Raw genomic sequence first — 19296 nt, forward strand, 5'->3', positions numbered from 1 at the left:
TTTTGTATATTTGTGGACTAATTTAAATCATTTCCCATTCATTATATTTAACACACATTAGAAATTGAGTAATTATAAGAGACCTTTAATTATCAACATTCATTATTATCACTATTATTAACATATATTAAACACCCACAGTATGCTAAGTATTGTACTCAAGATAAAAGGCATTAACCTTACAATTCCACTGTGACTAGGAAAGAACACAATCTTCTGCTAAATGGAGAACAAAATTATACTTGTCTTGCCTGACAAAGAGCCAAGGGATGAGTCAGGGATAAAATCTAGTTGTCTTAACCACTAGACAACTGTGTAAACAAAGAATGGTTATTAAACCCTGATGCTCTAAGCACATCTGAATCTCTTTTTCCCTAAGTGTCTTTAATGTCTGCATCAAATTCTTTTGTGGTAGCAAGTCTTACTCCTTCACATGGGTATCTGAATTGTGTAAACAGTCAAGTCATTTGAGACCCGTTCTGCAATATAAGCTTTGGCCTTAAACAGAACACTGCCATATTTGGTAGAAAAATAAAGTGTAAATGTAGAGTGATAAAATAAACTTACTTTTTGAGGAGAAGGGGCTCAGAACTTGGCTTTGAAGAACTTTTCAAATGAAGATTGCTAAATTCATTTGAGCAATGATAGCATCATGGGGAATAATGCTACTTCAAAGGTAAAATTTGATTCTAGTGGTAGAATGAACAGAGTCTCTCCATGGCCAACTGGGACACATTTACAGGTAAATTCTGTTGTTAGCCAATCTAAGGAAACTGTGTTACTCTGTCTCAGCCTGAGCTTCTACATCGGTAAAATGAGGCAATGAAGCTGAACTTGCAAATGCTCACAGATTGAAATAATACAGTTGAGCATACAGATGGTCTCCAAATTATGAGAGTTCTAAGAAGTATTTTTCAAATAGGGCAGTGCAACAGAGACAACAGACAACAGTATTCAGTAGAAACTGAACTTTGATCATTTCTTGGGCTAGTGGTAGAGGGAATGGTTAATTTCATGGTGCAGGACAGAGACAGTAAGTAGTAGCTTCTCACATGTGGGGAAAATAACTGACACTCTCCAGTCACTGTTGATACCATATTATTTAATTAATTGGTGTTAGATGCTTATTTTCTGGATAGTAAGTTACTGTGTTTTGAGCATGGTTAAGGTAGGCTAGGGTAAAGTATGTTTAGCAGCATAAGTCTATTGTAAGGCATCACACTCTTCTCCCCCTACCATTCTAACTTGAGTGAAGTGACAGCCCATCTTGGTTTTGATTTGCATTTCCCTGAGGATTAGTGGTACTGAGCATATTTTTAGCAACTTGTTGGCCAACTCTGTGTCTTGTCCATGCCTCCTCTGTTCTTGCTCATTTGAAAAATAAAATTACATTTTTACTATCAAATTTTTTGTTGTTTTCCTCCCATTCTGTTCCACTGTTGTGTGTAGGATTCATACAAATTTTACTTTGTGTATTCCTACTTTCGTATAGAAATTCACTAATATTTTGATAGGAAGGGGCAGTCTTTGTAACAAATGGTACTGAGAAAACTGTATCAAAGCATACAAAAAAGGGGAGTTGGGTCCTTATCTAATATCATTTGTAAAAATCAAGTACAAAATAGTTAAGTCCTGAACATAAAATTCAAAGCATATAAAAGAAACATATATAGTATATACATATATTATATACTTAGTTTATAAACTATATTATATATAACTATATAAACACTACATGTATAACTATACTACATACTAAACTATATGGTATATATATCATATATATACTACATGGTATATATATATCATATATATACTACATGGTATATATATCATACCATATCATACCATACATATATCATAGATATGGTATATATATATATATATATATATATATACCATATAGTAAATATACTATATATAATATAGTATATACTGTATATATATACACTATATACTACATACATACTATATATACACTATATACTACATACACTATATACCATATGTATGTATAAATTATGTATATATGCATATATATGTATACATTTATATATTAAGCATCGCACAATATTTTGCATCATTTATCCATTAGGGAAATGCAAATCAAACCCAAAAATCAAGTACCATATTACGTATATACCTATTACAACAAAAACTTACCCACTCCCACAAGCAAAGGATGTGGAATTCTTGTATATCTTCGTGAGAATGTGAAATGACACATCTCTGTCAAAATCAATTTAGTTGTTTCTCAAAAATGAAAAGTTAAATAACCATATGATCCAGCAATTTCTTTAGGCGTCTACTTAAAAGAACTGAAAAGAGGGTCTTGAAACGGTATTTGTGCATCTCTGTTCATAGCAATTTTACAGTGATTCCAAGGATATTGCTTTGACCAACAACCCCTTTGAGGAACCGAGTATCTCAGAATTACAGCGAGAAAAAGAAGCAAACTCACAGAGTAGGTAGAGGTTAGGGAGAGCTATTATGTAATGGGTTCAGAATTTAATGCTGTAAGGTAAAGAGTTCCACATATAGATTAAGAGGATGGAAGCACAATAGCATGTATTTACTATACCACTGATGGTTAAGATGATAAATATGCATAGTTTATCACAATTATAAAAGGAGAAAATGGTTTAGAAAATCCTTGTCAAGAAATCAAACATTATGGAGGAATGGGAAATTGTCAGTGATGTTCAGGCAGGAAGTCAAGGTGCTATGTGCATGTCTGTGTATATGTATGTGTGTATACATATTTACATATTATAGGTATAAATTCATCTTATTCAAAGAATAAAGGAACATCTCATACTGACTGAGCATCAGTAATCTGAAAACCTTAAATTTGAAATGTTCCAAATCTGAAGGCATTTGAAAACTGGCATGATGTCCCATCTGGAAAATTCTGCACCTGACCTCATTTGATGAGGTCAAAATTCAGGCACATTAAAAAGACTATGTGCAATAGTACCTTCAGGCTATGTTTATAAGGTCTTTGTGAGACAAATGATTTCATGTCTAGATTTGGGTTCTGTCCTTGAGATACCTCATGTTATATATACATACATACATATGTTTTCCCCCAAATCCAAAAATATCTCAAATCTAAAACACCTCTAGCCTCCAACAGTTTGGATAGGAAGTCTCAGTAGATAATAAGTTATACAATCCTTAAACGATGCTTGCATTTTATGAAACTACTAAATACAAATATGAGTATACCAAAGCTTAAGCTTTTTATTTTTATTTATTTATTTTCTTTTGTTGGTCAAGGAGCTTGAACTCTGCACCTGGGTGTTATCCCTGAGCTTTTCAGCTCAAGACAAGTTCTCTACTACTTGAGCCACAGCGCCACTTCTGGTTTTCTGGTGGTTCATTGGAGATAAGAGTCTCATGGACTTTCCTGTCCAGGCTGTCTTTGAACCATGATCCTCAGATCTCAGCCTCCTGAGTAGCTAGGATTATAGACGTGAGCCACCAGCGCCTGACAGCATGAGCTTTTTAAAGGTACTATAAACACACATCCTATTGTCACATGATTGGTTGCTTGGATGCCTTGTTGTTTATCTTTGGATCTTTGTAAATACCCCACTGTATGTCAAATATATCTTATCCACAAATTAAAAGGAAGAAGACTTTGGTGACTGACATTTATTGAAGTAAAAGGCAGAAGAAAGGCAAGTGATCATTTCCATAAACAGGTCAATCAATTCTGACTTGATTGCATTCATTATCTACCATTTCCTTTTGCAGAAGGATAGCTTTTTACATTTTTTTGCAGCTAATACTTCTTATTCATTTTTGCTTTAAAAATGGAGAGCTCGATCCAGAAAATAAAGACGGAATATAGGTAGAAAATACCAAGGCTATGTCTGTGTGAAATGATTTTTAGCCAATTCTTTTAAAAGCTTTGCTAAAAGTAGCAATAAAAATTTTAAAAAATTAAAAAAAAACAACCTGACTTAAACCTGTCAGAAAGCTTCAGATTCTCTACTGCCTCACACCAGCAACTTCAAAACTAACTCACTCCAGCTGTCCCTATGATCATCTAATCAGACATCAAAAGCTGGATGGTGACAAGCTCACATGCTGCTTACGAGCACGCTGCATGTTTCCACAGCATAAAACACACACAGTAGCTACTTTTAAAATGTGATTCATCTAAATCAGAACTCTATTTTATAGCACTGAGCTATTAGGAAAAGAGCTGCCCTCCTGAGAAAGAAAAGTCTTTTAAATGTCTATACAATGTCACTTCCTACTAGACTTTGAAAGCAGTAACCAAAATGAAACTTGTACTCTAGAAAAGTTTGTTGTGAGAGAAAAAAAAAACACACCAATTCCCTCTCAGAAGAGAAGTTTATGAATCACAGCATGCCTCAAAGAAAAAAAAGAGAGAGAAACTTTTCTTTTTCCTTTCAGTACCAGTTGTCTCCCTTCTTCTCAAGGTGAGTTCCCATTAAGCTTTTCCACCCATGCCATCGATCTTTACAAAAGGTCCAGGGCATGTGAGTTCTTTACTAAAATATCAGAACATACAGATGACACAATCCTTACACTGGACATCAAGTCTCAAGTAGAGTAATATGACTATTTGCACGTGAGTATTAGCTTTCCTCCAAAGAATTTATGTGCTAATACTTGTGCAGAGGCAGGCTTTTATGCTGCTGCCTCTGTGTGGGTATATTAAAAAATATTTATTTCTGTTTATTGTTCACTTGGCAAATAAAAACAGACACTGGTGTTGTAGATGGAACATTATATAAATGCTTCTGAATTCTAAGACTTGGAAATAAAATTGAAAGTTGCATTCATTCGTGCCAAGTTAATAATTCACATCTGACATCTTGAAGTCACTCTTTCAGATCCTTAAGTCACTAACAACTACTGGAATTCATATGGTTTCTCTATTTAGTATGTCCTGTTAGCTACATAAAAATTTGTAGGAAATCATCACCACAATTTAAATAATTTTCTCAGGGTCACAGTTATTGATGTAGCCAGGACACCAGAGTTTTGACTTTTAGAAGAAAACTACCTCAAACATCATCTTTAGCAAATTTCAAACCATATTGCACAATTGGATCTGCTAAAGTGAGAATCAGATGTTTCTTAGTGCTTTGTGGAGAAATATCTTGTAAATGTTCTGACATTCTTTAATTAACCCATTTGCCGTATCAGTGAAAAATTGAAAAAAAATCTTAAAGAAGATAGAAGCCAATTCAGGTGGGAGAAATCTTAGATGTAATGGTTGAAGAAAGTATCATGAAATTCTTAATAAAAAAGTTTAAAAAATTGAACACAATTACTAGAAAACTACAAGGCTAAACCCACTAAACTTACTACATTTATGATTATAGAAGCATTTTATTTGCAAAGGAGTACTATGCAAATAGTCAATGCTACTACACACTAGCTATTGTCTGTTCTCTATGTATCAGGGTAACTTCCAAAATTATTCTTTACAATAGCTCACATGTAGAATTATCAAAGCTGGTTCTTTTCTGATAATTTTTACTTTTTCTCCAAAAACAATTTCTATGCTGAAGTTATTGCTAGAGCTCTAACAAGAGGAAGTGGGTCTCACAATTCAAACTGCTGACCTGAGCCACCAGCCCATACATAAAGTGGCAAAATTACATTCAAATATCTCTCTTTTTATGTGGTGCTGAGGAGTTGAACCCAGGGCCTCATGGATACAAGGCAAGTACTCTACCACTGAGCCATCTTCCCATCCCCATTTTATTTTATTTTAATTTTTACCATTTCTCTCTTTTTATTATAACAAACATTTTCAGAAGCAGAAAATTCTTAACTGAAATAATTTGAAGAATACACCAGTAAGCGAAACAGAAATTTCAAAATCTAAATCATACATATATACACAAATACATATACACACCTCATTACAAAGTATATATCTTTACAAGATGAGTTAAAATTGCTTAGAAGTTTGGCCATCTCAGAAATGAAAAAATCATGTAGTCATGTATTTATGATAACCTATCATGTACAGGGCACTGTGCCTGGGGGCTTGGATTCAAAAATGAATACATTGCCCAGGCCTGTGAGAAGTTCAGTTTTGAAAATATGCAGAGAAGCTCACCAGTAGTTCTACTTCAGGGAGATAAGAGCTAATAGAGAAACTTCACAGAGCATTTCCCTCCTGGCGTGAGGGAGGTTAAGCAGAGTGCTCAAGCCCAGACTAATGGCAGAGAATATTCAAACTGATTGCTAAAAATGTATTATTTGGTAATCTGATCTATGAACAGATAAGGTATTCTGATGCTGTAGATCTGGTCTCTACAACTAGGCTATACATTTCCTGAGGACAGGAATCATGTCTTAGGCTTTCCAGAAAGCACACAGCAGAAAAGTTGGATATCTAAGTGATTAATCAATCTATTTTGATATGTCAGCAAAACACATTTAATTTTCATTATGTACCTATCTAGATCAAACAGCAAGAAAAGACATAATTGATTTTTTTTTATTTCTGAAAGAGACTTCTGTATAATAAGCTTTCTTTAAATGATCAGTTTGGGTCTACATCCAAGAAGAATAATGTGGAAGCATACACCTAAGCAAGGATTAAATATCTCAAGATCCCTAAGCAGTGATAAAACAGATAATCTGGATTCGGTTTGCCATCTGCAAGATATGGTAAAAATTAAAATAAAATAAAATGGGGATGGAAGGTGGCTCAGTGGTTGAGTGCTTGCCTTGCATCCTTGAGGCCCTGGGCTCAACTCCTCAGCACCACATAAGCAGAAAAAGCAGGAAGTGGCACTGTGGCTCAAGTGGTAGAATGCTAGCCTTGAGCTGATGAACTGAGGAACAGTACTCAGATCCAGAGTTCAGGCTCCAGAACCGACAAAAAGAAAAAAGAAAAAGGAAAGGAAAAAGAAAAAAGAAAGTGTGCTGGAGATTGAATTGGATTTCTGGATTTTCCCTACCTGAACTGGAATCTTACAAGCATAACTGCTTTAGAAATTAAGCTGCCCAAACTTGCCAAACTAAGTAAACATTTAGCATCATGAAATATTGGATGGCAGCTTTATCTCTTAAAAACAAAGCCATATGAAAAGCATCGTTGCAATGTGTCTTCAAGTTCTGGTCTTATCAGCACACAGCGTGAACAGCTGGAGCTACAAACACCAGGACTATTATTAAATCACTGTGTCAGGGGGAAAGAAAAACGAAAAACCTTTTGTAGGCTTCAGTATCTCTAAATAATACAATTACATATTACATGCTATTTCTTCCTCTGCCTCCCCACATCCGCAATGCTCCTCAGCATCCATCTCTCCTCATTGGAAGACAATAGAGCCTTGCCTTCAGCACGCCATGGTATCTACAAATGTTATTCTATTCTAGTGTTTCTATAACCACTTAACTGTGTGCCTGATGGATAGAAAATATGATTTGGTCATTCAGACTGTTTGCTAAATTTTGTGTTGGGTTTTGAAGTAAACTTGTTCAGTTTTCACTATATACAGACAAATTTGGAATAAATACAAAAGAAGACAGGTAGTGGTTTGCTGCTTTGTTGGATGATTAGCAACCCACAGCCAAATGTCTTCTGATATCTCCATGGCAATTTGGTGATTTTAATCCTAACAAGTGATTTAATTTTAGCTGTAATAGCTCAGTGATATCTTTCATGAATCTGAGGACATTCATTCTAGGAGAAACATTGACTCTAATTTCCGTTTATATGACATATTTGAGAAGCTATGTGGCATACAAAGGGGAAATACTCAGATCAGCCTCCATCATACTACATGCAAGTTATTCAAAGAATGCTGTTGTTAATTGTTCTCGACCTAGTAGAGCCTTGCCAACAGCTTTGTTGATAAGATGCCTAAATATCTGGTGAACATCGTCTTCATCATCTCTGTTCTTAGCTGTGTATACTCTGGAGTACTGGAAATATTTCTCCTTAGAGCATCTCCTCAGAACCATCTGCATCTTTCATCCTTAATCTTAGAATAGCTGAAAATTGTGCTGCTAATGAATAAACAGGGATTTTTAGTTCCTCAGATCAGAAAATTGAGACATGCTACTCAGCTTAAAACCTTGGAATTATATACTACATGCTGGACAACAAAAGCAAGGATACAAAATAATTTTAACTATTTATTACCTATTTTCATGATGAGAATGAAAAATTTTCTACTTCATCATTAGCATCCTTCAGACTCAAGAATCGCTACTTGCCAAGTATCATGTATTCTAATCCTAAAACAGTTGTTTTTGATTGTGATATACTGTTATCTTTTTAAAATGTGAAGAGTGAGTCCTTTTCATGTAACACTCACACACACACACACACACACACACACACACACACACACACACACACACACACACACACACACACACTAAATATATACACACATATTGATGCCATACTACTTTGGTGAAATTTTTAGATACCTTGAAATCACCCCTAGATTTCTCATTTAACAACCATAAAAAAATTCAGCTTATTTTTTTTAGATGAAGATGTGTGTATTACAGGCATAAACTTAAAGAGATCATATTAATATTTTCTTAATTTTAGTCACGTAAAACAAGTAATGGATATAAAACAAGGTCCTTTTACCAAAGGAGAACAACAACATTACCATAATTTTCAGGAATCCACTTTTTAATTTACTCACCCTGCGGGATCAGTCTGCCTTAAGGGTTAAATTCAAAACTATAAACAGCCATTAAAACATAAAACAACATAGTAGTTAACCGGATATTAAGAAAAAAAATCACATCTGTTTTAGAGTTTCCCTCAGTCCACAAATTCAGGAACATCAATTTCAAGGGCTTGGTTTTATGGTATGCCCTTAAGCCAAGAACACTAGGTTACAATAAAGGAAAGGAAGGTAAGACTTCCAATAAGCAGACTGTCACTAAAATATCCTGTCCTTAGGATTCTCTTCCTTAATTCAAAACCAGTCAGTGGAATAAAATTTGCTACTGCCTTGAAGGACCAATAACCATTTGTTATTTGCACATTAATAACTACTCTATTTTGATATGAAAGGAGAAAGGAAAGAAACAAATTTCCATGCTGTTCTGATACTATTTTAATGAAAAGCTGCTTTGGCGGTTTCTCAATGTGGCTATAGAATTTGACCTTACAGAAAATCAGATTTTTTTTCTAATTTAGGACTATATATATGTATACATGAATGTATGTTTGTATTATTTTAGGCCCGTTTAAAAGTTCTAATGTATTTCACTGCGCACATCTCAAACATCCAATTCATAACAACTTAATCATCAGAAAAGAACAACTTCTTTAACTTTTCAGAAACAAGTATCTCTGAGCACCAGTGAAATATCATTTCTCTACAGTAAGCCTAATGAACTCCAACTAAAAATAACAGTCATCAACTGTGGTTTTAAAAGCAATATTTCAACATAATCAAATGTGTCAAAAATTCATTCTTCAGATTCGTATGCTGTGGATTATGAGTAACTTTCATTTCTTAGAAATGATTGAACATGAGCCACTTGGGGTGCTGCCATCTGTGAATTATTTACATGTGAACACTTTATTTAAGAGATGGGAATTCTGATTGCCCCCCTCCCCCACTTCTTGGATATTGGATTGAAATGCGACAGAACATGCTTTTTTTTTAAAAAAAAAGAAATTATTCTCACACTGGTTGCCAGAGAGCTATATTACCACACACTTCATATTTTCATATTCCTCATTGCTTTCAAATGAAAGAAGTTAACTACTGTATGGCTGAAGTGATGTGAGCAGCATGGAAATTTGTGGTATCTGATATATAGAAAAGAATGTGACGTCCACATCCCTTGGGCTCATGTCTTTGCCATATTGAGGCCCCAGGTAAGAGTTGGGATGTGGCACTTGTCTGGTTCTATTGAAAGATGCTTCTCTCTCTTCTCACCGAGCAAACAACGAAAGCAACTACATATAGGCTATGTGCAGAATACAACATGACTTTCATCCATACAGCTCAGAGATTTAGTGGGGATGCGATTAATACATATGTCAGAACAATGGGCAGGAATGTTCCGTCACCCAAGAGATGAGATGGAGTTTGAAGATCTCCCCGTAAGGCTTCCAAACCATTTTATTACTTCTGTACCCAATTTTACTGCTGCCTAGAGGATCACTCAACATTGAAATAGACTAAGACCTACAGGTATAATTTAAAATTTTTATGGAAGGTGAAAAAGAAATTGGTGAAAATAATTTTAATATTATATTCAATCCATAATACCAAATGTAGTCATTATTATTGTTTGAACAAAGTCAACATAAAATCATTTAGTAAGACCTTTTATATTATTTTTATACTTTACTCTTTGAAATTCAGTGTGCATATGTCACTTAAAACACATTTTAATTTTAATTCATATGCTCAGAATCAATGTGTGGTTAGGGACTGTTATATTGAATAGTGTAGGTCTAAATAGTTCACAATTTTGGAATACAGAAACATATAAGTAAAGGTATAATAAACACATGCACACAGGCATGCACACACAAATGGATCATATTTCTGGGAAAAAATAGATATTCCTAAACATTATTACTTACTGACTGTTTTGATTCTTTGCAGAAGAAACAAAAATATTTCCCTGGAGTTGAACCAGATCTAAGAGCAGCTAAACATTTACCTGGTGGTGTATGTTGGGAGAGGGATTGGAATAGAGAGTACCTAAGTTAGATTAACCATTAATCATCAAGTAGGTTAACTATTGAGAGGTACAGGAATTTTTCCCCAGACTTCCACAGGTCTTCCATTCCCTATGTACAAAGCTCATACAGTGAGCCTTTCCAAATACTTGGCTTTATATTAGAGAAAGATAAAAAAAAAAAAAAAAAAACATGGCTTGGATTGTTAAGGATTATACTATTTGTAGATTTTTTTTTTTTTTACTCTAGAAGCAAGAGAAGCCTAAAACAGCTTCTACCCCTTGGCAAGAAGACCAGGGTCTATTCTATGGCTCATGTCTGTGTGTCATCATGTACAGAGAGAGAAAATAGTTTTTTTGTTTTGTTTTTTGTTTGTTTTTGTTTTTTCTGTTCATTTAGAGCTTACGGGCTCCTGTTTAGTAACTTGGATAAAACTAAAGTACAAGGATTTGGGGTGCTGGTATTTCTTCTTGATTGGGAAAATACATCTTCGCTACAATAATTTATATTCTGGATCCACACTGTAACTCAGAACTCACTTATGTTGTATTTTAATGAGGCTATGAAATCTATCAGAAAGACAGTAGCCCTAATTTCCTGTTAAGAGAAACAATATTGATATGATTTCAGTTGGTCTAAGTACTGAGAAAAAAAAGGTAGAGATAAACACTGATAAATTTTCTTCATGCAAACAATAGTAAGAGACTAATTAGATTCACTCATTTTAGCTTATATAAACATAATAAAAATAAACACTAAGTAGTACTTATTTTCTTTTAGGCAATTATTATCTCATTTTTACAGTTATTTTCCTTCAGTCCAATGTATATAGGTTTAATAGGATCTCAGTGAATATAGGATTTGTTTGTTTTGTTTTTCCAGAGCATGCCAGTCATCAGTGGCTTATGTCTATAATTCTAGCTACTCAGGAGACTGAGATCTGAGGATTGCTGTTCGAAGCCAGCCTAGGCAGAAATGTCTGTGAGACTCTTATCTTCAGTTAACCACTTAAAGCTGAAAGTAGAACTAAGGCACAAGTGGAAGAGTGCTATCCTTGATCTAAAAAGCTCAAGGGAGTCTAAGTCCCAGGACCCACACACACACACACACACACACACACACACACACACACACACACACACACACACACACACACACACACACACACACACACACACACACACACACACACACACACACACACACACACACACACACACACACACACACACACACACACACACCATATCTCATCTTCAAACTAGTCTACAGTCCTAATTTTTAGTAATGCTCCATTAAATATATTTCCTTAAAAGGATACAGTTTTTAACCGAATAGTGAGATAACATTACACTTAAAATGCTTTCAAGACATTGTTTCCTTGTTTCAGGAAGGAAATATGCCAATGTGTTGCCACAAATCTATTAGTAAAACATCCATTTGCTTAGTAGAGCAATTCCTATCTCATACACATTGCACTGGTTCTGGATAACAAAATTATAGACCAAACTGGAAGACTCTAACTCACTCAACATCTTGGTACACCTATAAAATGTTTCTTCTTTCTTAAAGCACTATTGATAGTAAGGCATGATGGCAAAGGGCTTGGCTTTTAGGAGAATTTTTTAATATGGTTACATTAATAAAGATAGCTTATTGCACTGATATGTGGCTATTAAGCAAAATCTCTCAGGCTATTTAGATAGATGAATCACAATTACAGCTCTTCAAAGCAAACTGATGATTTAGCAGAAAGATGTCACAGTCCTATGTGGAAGGAAGACATCTCTTCAGGATATTATTGTCTACTTAACCTACTAAGTATAAATATGACACTCATAAGTATATTTGGTTAGAACCATTTTGGGCATATAATTTTATTAATTTATTTATTTTCTTTAGTACAAATACTGAGTTCTAGAAATTCTATACTGATACCACATATCTATGACATTATTCTATAGTATCACCATTCACTGTGGTATGATTTTACAAAGCATTATGTTAACATACTAGAACTAGAAAAGGCTGTATCCTTGTGCATTTTGAAGCAGGAGAATGAAGATTGTCACAATGTTGTGCATTGGTTCAAAGCATGCTTTTTAGAGGCAGGCCATTTATCTTTACTTCAGAGCTCTATCACTTCCTTGCTATGAGGCTTCCATCCCAGAACCAAAAATTCCTGTCTTAATTCCTCATCAATAAAATAAAAATAAAATGGTTTGCCTACCTTGATATGGAGGTTTAGATGACAACGTAAAGCATTTACCACAGGATGTAGTACATAATGGGTATGATATTAATAATGGTGGCTATCATAATTACACACTAGTGATAGATCATTCTACCTACTATCAAACTTGTTTCTATGTATCTGAAGTGTAAGGGTAAGGCACTTTGATCTTTCACTAGAAAGGCAAACTGTAGGATACTTACTGAAACAACAGGTTTCAGACTCTGGCCACCAGGGTGTGAAGCGCTTGGCTGGGTGTCAGCAGGTGGCCCAGGCACTGGGTCACTGCTTCTCCTCACCAGCAGTGGAGTGCCTGCAGGAGAAAATAAGAGGTGAGAGGTCAGAAGACACCTGGGGAGAAAAGAGGATATGGCATAATGCTCTTTAATTAAAAAGGTTTACAACATGCTTTCATGTAAAAACATTCTATTTCTAAGGACGCTTGTAAATTAATCCATTTAATGATCTTTCCTTCTCTCAAGATAGAATGACACATGCAACAACAACAAGAAAATCTTTCAACTGCTGCATTTTAAACAAGACTTGCATTTCACAGAAACCATTAGGCAGTCAGGAATCTAAAAAAATGTTGTAAGACATACATGTGAATATTAGAGAGTGATTACACAGAAGATTGGATTGGAACCAAAAGGTTCACACAGTCAGTGTAATTTGCTATTCAGTAGAACTAGAAGTATAGTTATTACTGCCATTTGGTGATTACCAAGTCTTCTGAACAATGATACACACAGAAATAAATTATTTTCTGGGGTTATAACCTTAATGTCTATTTAAATACACAGGGAGATTGGTTCCACTCTTCTTTTTCTTCTAAAGTAGATAACATTGATAAAGAAAATAAGTTAGTTCTTCTAAAAATATATCCTGATTTATTTTTAATTTAATAAAAGCATCGACTTAAATATTTGAGTCAGTTATTAAATTCTGAAAAAAGATCATACTATTAGAAAGTTCAAATGAAATTCAACTTTAGTAGAGCTAACAGTCTAACTGCTCTGATTGCAATTAGGCCTAAAATAATTTGTTTCATATGAAATTGGCCACAATGGAGAAAATTTTAAAAAATAGCCTTGCAGTTTAAAAATCATTCTCACATAAAATGAACTTTTTATTTACATGCTTTGGGGAAAAGAGCAGAAAACAGTTGAAATGCAATTTCTCATTTATCCATATTCCCCGAACATATTAAGCAATTTCAGTTTAAAGAACACATTTCATCTATGTTTAAGTCATTTGCAAAATTGATGGTATATGTGCTTAAATCTTCTTATTTTGAACAAAACATAAAATTGCTAATGTTTTTGTATTAGATATGTTCTTTCATGATAAGAAGGTAATATGTTACTTGAGGAACAGAGACTATGCCAAAAGTCAGGATCATGTCCAAGCCCACATTTCTTTATTTATTTTATTGTTAATAAACAAATCAACACTTTATGTTCCAACCTGCCTGCTTTTATCTGTAATTTTTAAAACTTTTTTTTTTTTATTGTTGGTACTGGGCCTTGAACTCAGGTCCTGGGCACTGGCCTGGGGACTCTCCTGAGCTTTTTAACTCAAGGCCTGGTGTTCTACCTCTTGAGTCACAGCTGTACTTCCTGCTTTTGCTAGTTCATTAGAGGATTGTTTAATACTTGTAATACCTTCATTCAGACAACTAAAAGCTGATTCTCCATTCTCTCCTCTCCTATCCCCCAAGCTTAGGCTTGGCAAATGCTAACTGGCTGAAGAATCTAGCCATCTTTTTAAATATATGTGTGAAGAGACTTATTCTAAGTTAATCCTGAGCATCGCCTAAGCTGTGACCACACATAAGCAATAGTCAGTAGGGATTGAGCTATACTTAATGTGGCAGACCTCTATCTTGTGAGGACAAACTCACCAACAAGAATAAACTGAACCACAAACTCTGGTCCTGTTCCAACTCTTAGTCCCCAGCTTCCACTAAGTTTCAATGTGTCTGGCTAAATAAAACAAGGATCTGGTCTGCTGTAGTGTATGTGTGCTCATGATACAGGTTCTCCAGTTTTTCTCCTTTAAAAATAAACCAGGAATAACTAGCAACACTTGATTGCTTATCTTTATTGTTCCCAATACCATATACTCTGGTGTAGAGTAAGGCTTCAAACACAAGCATTTATGTGTTAAAGTACTTAGTATTCCTTATTTTATTTGCATTTTGCCTCTGGTGGCTTTTGAAGTATGATTCCCAAAAATGCTATTGTATTTTTGCAAACTGAACTAACATGTTCAGTTTGAAAATAGTGGGTTTTTTCCCATTAGCTAAATACATGCTAATAAATTGGTTTCCCCCCTATTTTGACTCCTTTTCTAGTACATCTTTAAAACAATTCTTTACATTGTTGGTTTCTATGGTAAGATAGTATCTACCACAAAACTAGATTATTTTGTTTTTTTTTCCTTCCACATATTTTATTAGCATTTATCAGTTGTACAAGTATTGGTTGTACAATGGGGTTTTATTTTGATCTGGACAGATATGCATATGATGTACTTTGATCAAATTCACCTGCTCCATTACTTGCCCTCATTTCATTCACCATACTTCCCAAACCAATCTCATGCTTCATTGTTCCATTTCCACATATGCCCATAAAACTTATCTATTCACCCTCCTTTTCCCAGAAGTAGTTGTATAGTGGGCAGGACCTCTTTTACATTTCTGTCATTGACTTTTTTAGTATATGTTAATTGTTCAAAAGAGTTTCACAGTGGTATTTCACATATGAATATATTGTACTGCAATAAGATTGACCTCCTCATTATTTTCACTTTTTCTATCTCCCTTCAATTCCCGTGTTTCGACATCTTTCAATGAGTTTTGTTTTGTTGTCTTTATTCACAAATACAATGTATTTCAATAGTTAATCCATTCTCTTTTTCTCCCCTGCTCTTACCCTTTTAACAAGTCTAATGGTGTGTGTGTGTGTGTGTGTGTGTGTGTGTGTGTGTGTGTGTGTGTGTGTGTGTATGTGTGTGTGTGACAGAGAGTTCTGGGGTGCATTTGTTACTATGGCTCTGTAGTAAAATTTGAACTCTGATGTGATACCTAAGTGTTGCCTTTGTTTTCCTCTGGATTACTTTGCTATTTGAGGTCTTTTGTTACCATATGAATTTTAGGATTGATATTTCTATTTCTGGGAAGAATGCCATTGAGGTTTTAATGGAGATTGCATTGAATTTTAGATTGCTTTTGGCAGTATGTTCCTGAGAGGCCTTTCTTCTAGTGTATTCTTTAGTTCTCTTCTTTGATCTCTTATGATTTTCTTCTTTGGTTAAGTTTATTCCCATGAATTTGTTCTTTGGAAGTTACTTTGAATGGGATTGTTCTCCCGATTTCTTTCTCAGGCTGTTCATTGGTGGGATATAGAAAAGCTACTGAGTTTTGTATGTTGATTTTGTATCATGCTATGTTACTAAAATGTTTATCAGATCTAGTAGTTTGGGGTGAAACTTTTATACTTTTTTGGGCATAAGAACATATCATCTTCAAATGAGAATAATTTGATTTCTTCCTCCCCTATTTGAATCCCTTTTATATCTTTTTGTACCTCCTAGTCTTATTTTTTTTTAATTTTTTTATTGTGAAAATACTGTACAGAGGGGTTACAATTACATGGGCAAGATAATGAGTACATTTCTTATCAAGCATTGTAGCCTCCTCCTTTGTTTCCCCTTCCCATCCCTTCCCAGCCTTCCCTAGCCCCCCAACGAATCCTCCCCCCCACCAAAGTTGTAAAGTTCGTTTTCAACATGACAACTTGTACTTCTCATTGTTGCAACAGGTCCACCTGTATCCTTATTTAAATGACTTGTTTTTCCCCTTCCCCCTCCACAAATTATACCGACATCAAATACAGTAAAAGCAGGGGTTATACTGTGGGGGAGAGACATACAAAGCAGCAAAGAAATAATCTTATAAATGCATTAGAAACAAATGCATGAAAGAAAAAAAAACATTTAAATACATATCTTAGGGTTTGGTATGACTAGGTATCCCAGTACTATTTTGAAAAGCAGTAGACACCTTTATCTCATTCCTGTCTTTAGAGAAATGCTTTTTTTTTTTTTTTTTTTTTTTTTTTTTGGTCGTGGGGCTTGAACTCTGGGCTTGGGTGCTATCCCTCAGCTTTTCAGCGCTCTACCACTTGAGCTACAGTGCCACTTCTGGTTTTCCAGTGGTTTATTGGGAGATAGGAGTCTCATGGTCTTTCCTGCCCAGGCTGGCTTTGAACCGTGATCCTCAGTTCTCAGCCTCCTGAATAGTTAGGATTACAGGCATGAGCCACTGGCACCGGGCATGCTTTTGGTTTTCTACATTTACATAATATATGTGTTTGTCACATGTATCTTTAGCTTTTACTATTGCCATCTACATTTTATTCTATGAAACTTAATTTGGTTTTCAGAATGTTTAGCTTTCCGAGCTGAACGTCTTACAAAGCTACAATACATAGTTCTTTCTTTTTAGCGGTGGCAGAGGAGGAATGTGGACTTCCTACTTGAAATTTAAACAGCAAGGTATGCCCTGTGTGGCTTATTTTATGTCTCCCTCCTCTTGGCTCTGTGATAAAACTGTGACATGGAACAGTTCGAGTCTAATGTGACAGAGCCAATAAAAGTGAACCTCAATCTATGTGGCACTAAAGTCCATTTTCCTACTCACTGTATTAACAGTGTAATTGTATAACAGTTGTGGCATCTTCATCTACTCTGTAGTACAGATTTAAGTTCCCTCAGAGTGGAGGTTGTTTCACTTATTCTCTCCCGTAGGGGCCGTGACTCTGGATGGAACCAGTCTCCCTTATTAGCTTTACTTGGGAAATATGGCTTCTACTCTACTGCACATCAGAGGATTTTCCTGTGTCAACTTCAGCACTTCTCATTGCTTGCTTGGTGATGAACACCAGGACTGTTCTTTAGTTGTCACTCAGTGTTTTCCTGACAGCTGTCTCCAAATGGGAGTTGGTAAATGAAAAAAATCATTCAAAGATGGGTTGTGTAAAACTCACTAACAGCTCATATTTAAATATGCTTATTATTAATTCCAATATGAATCGATTTGCACTTGTTATTAACACATTAAGAGGGCCAAGGAAAAATTAGAAGGTGACTCAATAGGAGATATTCAAATGTGGAGTTTAAGAGGAAAGTAGAGAGAGGACACCTTTTTCCTAATTAGTTGATGATATGCTTAAGCTATCATCTATCCATCTTGAAGTTTTAGTTCATTGATTTAAGTTTTTGTTTGATTTTGTTTGATTTTGGTTTTTGTTATTAATTACATTCATTTTTAAAATTAGACATGAAGATGTGAGAAGTTTGCATAGTAATGGGGTACTATGTAATGTTTTTAATGTTTCAAATGCTATAAAATGAACTGTCACCTTGGAGATACTATATTGTATTATATTAATTAGAAGTACAAACTTGAATGGTTACTTTTAAATATATATTAAACAATTTAACTTTATTCATTAAAACAGGATATCACAAAATAATGTGTTAGATGTATGTCCTCGAATTTCTTTTAGAAAAATGTATTCATTTATTGCATGCCAGTGGCTCATGTCTGCAATCTTAGCCACTCAGGAGGCAAAGACCTGAGGATCACTGTTCAAAGTCAGGGCAGGAAAGCCCATGAGATTCTTATTTCTGGTTAATCACCAAAAAGCCAGAAGTGGAGACATCGCTCAAGGTGTAGAGCACTAACTTTGAGCAAAAAAGCTCAGAGACAGCACCATGCCCTGAGTTCAAGCACTAACACTGGTATAAAAGGAAGTATTTATTACCCAGGAATAGTTGTTACACACACACACACACACACACACACACACACACACACATATTCTGGAATGTATCTATACATGACTCAGTTGAGAAAATGTAATTAAAAGTGTCTGTTATTGAGCCAAGTATAATAACTAAAGACTGTAATCCTATATCTTTGAGAGGTGTAGATTGGGGCTCATAGTTTGAGGGAAGTTGAAGGAAGTTCTAAAGATGCCATCTCATCCAATGTTTGGGTGATGATGTGAGCCCATTATGTCAACTGCATCCCTAAGTGACACAGGAGGCACAAGTAAAAGGATCATAACCCCAAAGCTAAATCATAGCCTCAAAGCTGAAACCAGATACCACCTTAAAAATAACCAATGCAAAAAGGAGTTGGAGGTGTGGCTTGAGTGGTAGAGCTCATGTCTAACAAATAGGAGGTGCTGAGTTCAACACCTAATACTGAAAAAAAAAAAAACCCTAAAATAATCTCATTTTCCAGTCCAGGCAGAAAGTCTATGAGACCCTCATCTCTAGTAAACTACTCAGACGAGGCCAGAAGTGT

The 19296-nt window shown here is 35.0% G+C and overlaps 1 protein-coding gene across 2 annotated transcripts in view; it reads right to left on the reverse strand.

The window, feature by feature from the left end:
* The window catches only part of Pard3b (par-3 family cell polarity regulator beta), a 990481-nt gene that overhangs the window by 556016 nt on the left and 415169 nt on the right, over window positions 1-19296 (reverse strand). For both annotated transcript variants that reach the window (XM_070018756.1, XM_070018767.1), the window contains exon 4: window positions 13118-13227. In XM_070018756.1, coding sequence (XP_069874857.1) covers window positions 13118-13227 — 110 coding nt within the window. The remainder of the gene's footprint in view (window positions 1-13117; window positions 13228-19296) is intronic.

Source organism: Dipodomys merriami, unplaced genomic scaffold, assembly GCF_024711535.1.
Source record: "Dipodomys merriami isolate MVZ:Mamm:240054 unplaced genomic scaffold, mDipMer1.0.p SCAF_1, whole genome shotgun sequence".
In the NCBI taxonomy this organism is placed as follows: Eukaryota; Metazoa; Chordata; class Mammalia; order Rodentia; family Heteromyidae; genus Dipodomys; species Dipodomys merriami.